A 10,269-nucleotide genomic window follows, 5' to 3' on the forward strand; every position below is an offset into this window, starting at 1 on the left:
GACCACTACATAATTTAAACAAACAATATGTACAACGCAAATTGGCATAAGAAAAGAATCATAAACGTATTAAAAATACCATACTTACACGCTAGCTGTTAATAACTTGCTTGCACGTTGTAAATACTCATGAACAAAAGATAGTGGCTATGATATTTTAATACCACTATTAATTATATAAATTCATTGTTTGCAACTTGTTGCTGTCATCGTTTACCAAGTACCTGGAGGTTGGCAACCCTACGGAAAGATGAGATGGACCTGCCAAGCCAGAGGCCCAGGAGGCAAAACGAGAAACACAAGGGAAGGATTGTGTTGGGATCAGTCTGGTTTCCAGTCTAAGTTTTCCATGGGGGGTGGGGCAGGGAGCCAGCCTTGAGATTTCAAGCTAGTCCAGGTGCTTCTTAAAGCATTTTGAGGGTATAAAACCTTCCACCCTGGCCTCAGGGCTCCCACTGCCATTTGGTGAAGTAGCAGGAGCAAAATTAGGGAGGGGCCGTGGCTCAGTGGCAGAGCATCTGCTTGCCATGCATGAAGGTCACAGGTTCAATCCCCGACATCTCCAGTTAAAAGGATCAGGCAAGGAGGTGATGTGAAAGACCCCTGCCTGCGACCCTGGAGAGCCGCTGCTGGTCTGAGTAGACAATACTGACTTTGATGGACCAAGGATCTGATTCAGTATAAGGCAGCATCATGTGTTCAAATTAGAAAAAGTTGTGTTGCTGAGAAGCTGCAACATCACCTCTGGTTATGTATCTGGAAACGACAACGCAGCGTTACTCTGTTTTCTCTGAACTGCTGCAGCTGCCAGTACAGTGCAAAGTCAGCAGAGCTTTCACGTGGCGTTTTTTCTGCCTCAGTCCCTTGCAGCAACCATCCCCTCCCTCCAGTGCCTCCAGGGTGTGTGTGTGTGGCTTTTTCAGGGCTTAAAAAAATCAGCACTTGACATATCATTATAGTGTTATAATATTGTCACAATGTAGCAGGTCACCTGAATTCCCAGCTTTCATTTAAAGAAGTCTCCAGCCCCTTTTGGTGCGGAGATATAAGGGGAAAGGCATATGTCCTCAATGAAAGGTATGAAAGACTATCTTTTTTTAAAATGAAAAGCTGGGAATTCGGAGAACCCAAAAGACAGACAATTATAATGCTATAGTCATGTGTCAATTGCTCTGATGGCAAAGGGGAAAGGGTTGCTGCAGAGGACTGGGGCGTGGAATATGGCACCGATGTGGGTGGGGCTGGGAAGATCTGGACTTTCCTGTCCGCCTGGTGCCATCTCAGCTTTGCTGGGACTTTTCCCAAAGCATCACAGCAAAGTAAGTTTGGGAAAGACTGCAAGAAAAATGGGGGGGGGGAAACTGGGAAGCAAGTGAACACAAGCACCATTATGCTGTGGGGTGGAGAAGTAGGGTTACCAGGCCTCCTGCTTCCCAGTAGCAGCCAAGCTGGGACAAACTGTCGGCATGTAAGTCATCTCTTGTCAACAAAAATGGTGGGAAGCCACAGCCAAAGTTGTGGACCTCTCTAGACTTTAACATGTCTGAGAAGGGAATACTTACAAATTCCAGGCTGACGGGGCTGTTGAACTGTGGCACAGGGTGAAGATACAGCATGGATAAAAATTCGTCCAGCTCGGTGAACTAAGGGAGAAGAGACAGAGAAGAGTTGGCGGGGGAAAGAGGAGGTGGGATGCCAGAAATGAGGAAACTGACCCAGCCTGGAAATGGACTAGGGTTGCCAGGTCCCTCTTCACCACTGGTGGGAGCTTTGGGGGGCGGAGCCTGAGGAAGGCAGGGTTTGGGGAGGGGAGGGACTTTCAATGCCATAGAATCCAATGGCCAAAGCGACCATTTTCTCCAGGGGAACGGCTGGAGATCGGTTGTAATAGCAGGAGATCTCCAGCCAGTACCTGGAGGTTGGAAATCCTAAAATGGACCCAGAATTCCTGCTCTCACCTGCTGTTTGGCTAAGTGGTCAGCGATGTTATTGAGGATCTTGTAGAAAACTTCAAACCAGGGTAAGTAACTGTAAGAAGCAGAACGGACAGTTAATGAAGAGCACATGATCCCGTGTGAAAAGTTCCTCCATAGAAGAGCTGAGAAAGACCCTTCTCTGCCTCTGGAAAGCTGCTGGCAATAGGGTTGCCAGTTCCGGGATGAGAAATACCTGGAGATTTGGGGGGTGGGGTGGAGCCTGAGAAGGGCAGGATTTGGGATGGGGAAGGACTTCAGTGGGGCATAAGGGCATTATGCACGGGAGGTTTTGCCTTGGATTTGCTAATCTCTAGATGCACATTTTCCCCATCTGAATTCTCAGAACTCTGCTTGGGGGCTTATTTTTGAGTTTTGAGAGTTCGGATGGGAGAAATGTGCACCTAGAGAGCGGCAAAACCTCCCATGCATAAATGGCCATAGAGTCCACCTTCCAAAGTGGCCATTTTCTCCCTGGGGAACTGATTTCTGTCGCTTGGAGATTAATTGTAGTAGAGGGAGATCTCCAGCCACCACCTGGAGGTTGGCAACCCTAGCTGCCAGTCGGTTTAGGAAGAACACTCCTTGATGTGACCATCCTGCCCCTAGGACAAGACCACAGGTGAACCCTCCTACCTGAGGATGCACAGGCAGGTGCGGAAGCCCTTGGCCAGTCGGCAGAAGCCAAAGCGCTGCTTCCCTTCCAGGTCAGTGAGCGCAAACGTGAAGTGCTGGACTGCGGGACTCTCCTTAACCCTGGTTAGGAAACGAGGGAAACGTTTAAGAGAAGCTGGCGGGGAAGGGGAGGACAACAAACCAGACCAAATGGCCGAGAGTTCTTAAATTCCTTAGATTTAACAAATTTATTGCAACAGCTGCTTTTGTGGGCTACAGCCTACTTTGTCAGATGTGCGCAAATTGATAGAAATTAAACGCAGGTGCTTGTCCTGACACCATGTAGCAACCTTGGAGTATGTACGAAGTGTGTGCATGTCAGAGATGCGAAGGTCTGGGGGAAAACCAGAAATATTCATGGGATAAAATTCTGGGGAACACTAAAAAAAAATCCCAACTCTTATGGACTTTTTTCTTTCAGAATTAATTAAATGCTTTTTAGAACTGTTAGTACATGCTCAGTTATAAATTATGCATTTTACATTGTTAAAGCATTGAAATAACTTTAGGTTTCACGGGAAAGTAAGTATTGCAGAAATTTCAGTCCCCTCCCCCGCATGTGTTTTTCCCCTCTTAACCCACCTCCACCAGAAAAACTAAACTACACTTTTTCCATGGCTTCAAAATGTCTGGAAGTGCTACATCTCTAATTCATGTAAGGTCCACCTGTCACATACCTCTCAATGTCAAAAGGGAAGCAAAACTTGGGAAGCATTTGAATTGACTCCTGCGAAAAGAGAGGTGGATCATCAGTTATAACCAAGACATCAGCCTGACCAAAGCATAAGGTTGTCACCTCCAGATTGGGAAATTCCTGGAGATTTGGGGATGGGGCCTGGAGAAACTGGGTTTGGGGAGGGGAGGTTGCCTTCTCCAGGCCCCATCCCCAAATCTCCAGGAGTGGAGACCCAGGGTTTGGGGCCCCCAAGCATTTTTCTTTCTAAATAGCAGGTATGCAGCAGGGGCCTGTTTTGGACTGAGAGCCTGTGTGGTTTCCCCAGTGTGCAATGGCCCCTATGAACTGCTATTTCTTCTTCTTCAGAAGAAGAGTTGGTTTTTATATGCCGACTTTCTCTACCTTTTAAGGAGAATCAAACCGGCTTACAATCTCCTTCCCTTCTTCCCCCCACAACAGACACCTTGTGAGATAGGTGGGGCTGAGAGAGTTCAGAGAGAACTACCATGGCTCAGCGGTAGAGCCTCTGCTTGGCATGCAGAAGGTCCCAGGTTCAATCCCCGGCACCTCCAGTTAAAGGGACTAGGTAAAATAGGTGATGTGAAAGACCTCTGCCTGAGACCCTGGAGAGCCACTGCCAGTCTGAGTAGACAATACTGACTTTGATGGACTGAGAGTCTGATTCAGTATAAGGCAGCTTCATGTGTTGTGTTTTTGTGTTGTAGCCCAAGGTCACCCAGCTGGCTTCACATGGAGGAGGAGTGGGGAAACCAACCCGGTTCTCCAGACTAGAGTCCTCCACTCTTAACCACTATACCACGCTGGCTCTAAGCAGAAAGAAGAGATGAAATATAACAGAGATGGGCAAGCAGTCATACAAACAGGACAAACCTGGTCATCGAACTCCAGAGGGAACTGCCTAAGCACTTGGGAATCTGCAGAGAGAGAAGAGGGTGAGAGTGCATGCAGACAGATGCCATCCACAGGGGCTCTACACGGAAGCAGAGCTTGCTGGGGCAGACCACAGGCATCCAGATTGCCTTTGAAGTCTATTCCCCTCAAAGAGCTCAGCTGATCCTTTAACCCTTGATGTTCAGGAGAGCACATTTATAAAGGAAATAGTATCGTATCCCATGCTACTGTTTATTACATGTATTATCGTACTCTTCCTGTATTGTCTTCTACTTCTGTGGTCTCACTTTTTTTTCTTACTTTTTTTTGCATTTTTCTATCATGCCATATACTTTTTTTGGCGTGGTTTCTAAATTTTACAATCCTGGTCCTACTGCATTGCTTATTGCAGGGGTCCCCAACCTTTTTAAGCCTGTGGGCACCTTTGGAATTCTGACATTGGATGACAGGTAGGGTCGCCAGGTCCCTCTTTGCCACCGGCAGGAGGTTTCTTGGGTGGAGCATGAGTAGGGCGGGGCTTGGGGAGGGGAGGTACTTCAATGCCATAGAGTCCAATTGCCAAAGCGGCCATTTTCTCCAGGTGAACCTGGAGATTTTGAGGGTGGAGCCTGAGGAAGGCAGGGTTTGGGGACTTCAATGGGGTATAATGCCATAGAGTCCACCTTCTACCTTTTCTCCAGGGGAACTGATCTCTGTCACCTGGAGATTACTTGTAAAAGTGGGAGATTTCCAGCTACCACCTGGAGGTTGGCAACCCTAAGCACAAAGTGGATTCTGGGCATTTGGGTCCATTGGCTGGGCAGCTGCATTCCAACCAACAGCTTAAAAAGTGGCGTCCTTCTGGATGGGACGCTTCTCTTCCCCAGAATGCTGTCCTCTGTAGGGTTGCCAGGTCCCTCTTTGCCACCGGCGGGAGGTTTTTAGGGTGGAGCCTGAGGAGGGTGGGGTTTGGGGAAGGAACTTCAATGCCATAGAGTCCAAAGGCCAAAGCGGCCATTTTCTCCAGGGAAACTGATCCCTGTCGGCTGGAGATCAGTTGTAATCGCAGATCTCCAGCTAGTACCTGGAGCTTGGCAGCCCTAGTCCTGTGTCAGGGGCTTGTCTGGGCTGTGCTGCAGCGCTGTCAATAAAATTGTGGCCTTTCAAAATCCCAGTTACGTGCATTGTGTTCCTTCTGGGGTGCAGAGGCAATTGCTCATGTGTACACAGGAAGGAAACAGGCCAGCAGGAGATGATGAAAGAGCTCCACGCTGTTTTGGACTGTGAGGGGGAAGGGGGAAGGTTTTTGCATCCATATGACTAATTTCCTTTGGTTGCACGGTTGAGGCAGAGATTTTCCATTCCCCCTAATTTGCTTATTTTTACCTGCAGTATTTGCAAGGCTCCAACTGCCACCTCAAACCATCTTGGGGTGGCACACGCACACTCCAGGGCTGGCAGTCATTGGTTGGCAACCAGTGAGAGAGGGAGGAGGGCAGGGAGGATGGAAATTATGTCATGCTGATGGTGTGACATCATTTTCAGGGAATAGCCAGAAGTCAAGGCTGCTAGGTTGTCCTCAGTAGCAGTAAGACATACTGCCAGCTGCCCCTCACCCTTGCCGCTGCTTGGTAGGACAGAGGAGTTAGGGTTGCCAACCTCCAGGTACTAGCTGGAGATGTCCTGCTATTACAACTGATCTCCAGCCAATAGAGATTAGTTCACCTGGAGAGAATGGCCACTTTGGCCATTGGACTCTGTGGCATTGAAGTCCTTCCCCTCCCCAAACCCCGCCCCTTCAGGCTCTGCCCCCAAAACCTCCCACCAGTGGTGAAAAGGGACCTGACAACCCTAGGTGGAGGGGGGGGGGAGAATGCAGTGGAAATTGGAGTGATGGTGTGACGGAGAGTTGGCATCCTCCAGTTGGTGGCTGGAGATCTCCTAGAATTACAGTAATTTCTATGTTTGCCCTGAATTTGCTGCCCATGAGGTTTTAGGGTGAACTCAAGATCTATTGTTAAGGAAAGGGCAAAAATGACACCTCTGTCGACATTCTCCGTGTGTGTGTGTGTTAAGTGCCGTTAAGTCACTTCTGACTCATGGCAACCCTATGAATCAATGTCCTCGAAAACATCCTATATTTGACAGCCTTGCTCAGGTCTTGCAAACTGAGGGCCATAGCTTCCTTTATGGAGTCAGTCCATCTCCTGTTGGGTCTTCCTCTTTTCCTGCTGCCTTCAGTAGCCTCAGTTGAGTCATTTTAGCTTCTAGGGTCAGTTTAGGCTTGATTTGATCTATAACCCACTGATTTGTTTTTTTTGGCAGTCCACGGTATCCGTAAAACTCTCCTCTAACACCACATTTCAAAGGAATCTACTTTCTTCCTATCAGCTTTCTTCATTGTCCAGCTTTCACACCCATACATAGTTCTCCATACCAGGCACAATTTTTAAAAACTCTCCCATGTCCCCCCTTATAAGACAGCACTGCAGAGAAGCCAATCCCCAATTAATTCTTCCATTTTTATCTCGCCTTTCTTCCAAGGAGTCCAGTGCTGTGCTCAGGCCTTCTACAACCTTCTTTTATGTTATTTGACCATGACAGACAGAGAGAACTCACCATACTCCGCTGGCGTCGGGCAGGCAGCTTCAAAGAACAAGTCAAATATTTTCTGGGGGTTTTCCCTGGGGAAGAAGAGAAGAGTTGGTTTTTATATGCTGATCTCCAGACGACGGAAACTAGTTCCCCTGGAGAAAATGGCTGCTTTGGAGGGTGGACTCCGTAGCATTGCATCTCTGCTGAGCTCCCTCCCCGCCCCAAACTCTGTCCTCTCAAGACTCCACTCCTCCCAAACCTCCAGGAATTTCCCAGCCTGGGGATGGCAACCCTGATCTGAGAGAAACGCTGGGGTTGGGGAGGGAGAGCCCTGCTTGCCAAGGGGGTGATTCACAACCCTTGGGACAACTCAGGTAAATGCCACTCTAGGGGAAAGTGCTTGGCTGTTTGTCTTGGGGCAGGGCCAGTTCCTGGTTTTGGGGGTCCCTGGAAGAGAGTGCCCCCCCCCGTGCTGACTCCTAGACCACCCTTCTTGTCTACCACCCACAAGCACCCACTCGCCTGTACATCCTTCTTTTGCCCTCTTGCAAGCTCTCTGCCCACCTGCCTGCATGCCCTTTCCCCCGATGGGGCCGGGAGTGCCACCAGAAATGCTGGTACCTGGCACACTACCCACACGCCCTAGGCAGCTGGGAACACCAGTGCCAAAGCACTCCCAAGCAGGCAGTGGCGGGGTGTGACTGCAGGCATGAGAAGAGAACAGAGAGTCGGAAGAAGAAGAAGAGTTGGTTTTTATATGCTGATGTTCTGTACCTTTTTAAGGAGTCTCAAACTGGCTTACAATCCCCTTCCCTTTCTCTCCCCACAACAGACACCTGGTGAGATAGGAAGAGTTCAGAGGGAGCTGTGACTAGCCCAAGGTCACCCAGCAGGCTTCGTGTGGAGGAGTGGGGAATCGAACCCGGTTCTCCAGATTAGAGTCCACTGCTCTTAACCACTACACCACACTGGCTTTCAGCAGTGGGCCCCACCAGGAGGCAGGGGCCTTGGCCGCTGCCCCAGCTGAGGGTACATCGATGTCCATCCTGCCTTGGAGATTTCAGGGCGGAAGGGCTTTTTCCTCTCTCCCCCCTCTCCCAGTCATTCTGCCAATCACCCCCCTTACAGCAGCTTCAGGTTCCAGGTTGTCACAATCACAATTGCTGAATCCCGCCACACAATTCCCAAAAGCCTTTCCCTTGGGCCAAACACACACTCTCATAAGGGTCATTTCCAGATGTGTTCTCTATAACTTTCTGGATTTATGACCACTGAAGAAGGCCTATTCAGGCTGAAACGCCTCTGGTCTAGAATTGGATCACGATGGGTCGCCGTGTTAGTCTGTCACTAGCAGTAGAAAAGAACTGGAGCCAAGTAGCATCTTAAAGACTAACAAAATTTCTGGCAGGGTGTGAGTTTTTGTGAGCCACAGCTCACAGCTGTATCTGCATCTGAAGAAGTGAAAGCTCATACCCTGCCAAACTTTTTGTGAGTCTTTAAAGTGCTACTGGACTCGTCTTTTCTACAGGTCTAGCATTGGTCAATTACATGGATTGTACATCAACTGTGTATAAGAATTTTATAACAGATAGTTTTATATGTACCCTGCGTTCCAGGCCCTGTGTTTTTCACAATTTTATAGTGTACACCTTGCAATAAATGTAGTTATTTTGTTATAGCGTATAGTTTGTAGCTCAACCTTTGAAGCTCTCTCTGCATATTTAGTTGAGGTTTCCCCCCTTTTTGTTGTTCTGTTCCAAACACACACCCAGCAGGGTGGTCGTCATTCCTCAGGAGATTCTTGGGCCTTCCTGGGGTTTGACTCATAGAATCATAGAGTTGGAAAGGACCACCAGGGCCATCTAGTCCAACCCCCGGCACAATACAAGAAATTCACAACTACCTCCCCCCCAGTGACCCCTACTCCATGCCCAGTGACCCCTACTCCATGCCCAGAAGATGGCCAAGATGCCCTCCCTCTTATCATCTGCCTATTGTCATAGAATCAGCATTGCTGACAGATGGCCATCTAACCTCTTCTTAAAAACCTCCATGGAAGGAGACCCCACCACCTCCCGAGGAAGCCGGTTCCACTGAGGAACCGCTCTAACAGTTAGAAAGTTCTTCCTGATGTCTAGACGGAAACTCCTTTGATTTAATTTCAACCCGTTGGTTCTGGTCTCACCTTCTGGGGCAACAGAAAACAACTTGGCACCATATAGAGGATGGTACCAAGTTGTTTTCTGTTGCTCCAGAATCCAAGCTGTTGTATGGGAGAGCAATGTTTTCAAGGAACCAAAGACAACCATGCCTGAGCTAAAGCGTTGTCCTAAGCAAGCTTGGGAGACCCCGAGAGTGCATCCCTTAAATCCCTGGCGAGATAAAGTCTCTCAGGTTCCCATCTGAAGGGCCAGAGATATGGCTTCGCTTTCTGCCCTGCAAAAACCACGATGGGCAGAAATGGGGGCCCGTCCTGTGGCTCACAGCACCGGAGCTGGGCTGGGGATCTTACCTGATGCGCGAGCCCATGGTCCTGGGTTCCTTCTCTCACATCATCCCGTGGAAGCACCGAACCAGACAGCTCGCCCTTCCATCCCCAAGAGAGGACCGAAGGCTGCAAACAGTCTCAGCAGCTCGGTTTGGTGCATTTCAAAAAAAGTATTTCCTGTGTGGCTTCTTGTGAGAGGAAGTGCAAGGTCTGGTTGGGCCTTCGATCTCAGCTGTGGTGCAGGGTGTGGGGTGTGGGGAGACAGTCGTTTGCTTCTTTGCTTGTTTCGCTTTCTTTGCTTTCTTCCCAGCTTGCTTGACCACCAGGGAGGGCCAACCAGAGTTTGGGATCAACTCCACGTTCTGACCATGTGAGGATGAGCGAAGGTCTACTCTCTAAGGATGCTCTTCCCTTTAGGTTTGCTTCGGGTTTCCCCCAGTCCTCCTCGTGCGCCGGTGGGGAGCACTGTGGAGAAGCACAAGAATTGTTGCAAGCATCCGCTGTGAAGACTCGCCTGCTTGCTGGGAACCAGCTAGAGGTGCATTGCCTTTGATAGCTCATGGCTACTAGCTACCCACTGGACACATATCCCTGCATGGGTAGGGGCTGCCGTCTGATGGTGGGCGAGGAAGAAGAGGAGGAAGAGGAAGAAGAAGAGTTGGTTTTTACATGCTGACTTTCTCTACCACTTAAGAATCAAAACAGCTTACAAGCCCCTTCCCTTCCCCACATCAGTCACCCTGTGAGGTAGGTGGGGCTGAGGGAGCTCTAAGAGAGCTGTGACTAGCCCAAGGTCACCCAGCTGGCTTCATGTGGAGGCGTGGGGAAACCGACCCAGTTCTCCAGATCAGAATCCACCGCTCCAAACCACTGCTCTTAACCACTACACCACATTGGCTCTCACGTTATGCCCTTGCGCTACTGGGGAAATGGGAATGGCTGGACATGCGTGCCTGCATCCTCTTCTGTAA

General features: G+C 49.3%; 1 protein-coding gene across 1 annotated transcript in view; it reads right to left on the reverse strand.

Moving 5' to 3' along the window:
* Positions 1 to 9,339, reverse strand: part of DENND1C (DENN domain containing 1C) — a 28,096-nt gene extending 18,757 nt beyond the window's left edge. Inside the window, exons 1-7 of the mRNA XM_056864638.1 lie at positions 9,323 to 9,339; positions 6,835 to 6,899; positions 4,216 to 4,259; positions 3,326 to 3,375; positions 2,610 to 2,729; positions 1,959 to 2,028; positions 1,563 to 1,643 (exon numbers count right to left, since the gene is read on the reverse strand). Coding sequence (XP_056720616.1) covers positions 1,563 to 1,643; positions 1,959 to 2,028; positions 2,610 to 2,729; positions 3,326 to 3,375; positions 4,216 to 4,259; positions 6,835 to 6,899; positions 9,323 to 9,339 — 447 coding nt within the window. The remainder of the gene's footprint in view (positions 1 to 1,562; positions 1,644 to 1,958; positions 2,029 to 2,609; positions 2,730 to 3,325; positions 3,376 to 4,215; positions 4,260 to 6,834; positions 6,900 to 9,322) is intronic.
* Positions 9,340 to 10,269: the final 930 nt, after the last annotated feature.

Source organism: Euleptes europaea, chromosome 1 (genome assembly GCF_029931775.1).
Source record: "Euleptes europaea isolate rEulEur1 chromosome 1, rEulEur1.hap1, whole genome shotgun sequence".
Taxonomy (NCBI): domain Eukaryota; kingdom Metazoa; phylum Chordata; class Lepidosauria; order Squamata; family Sphaerodactylidae; genus Euleptes; species Euleptes europaea.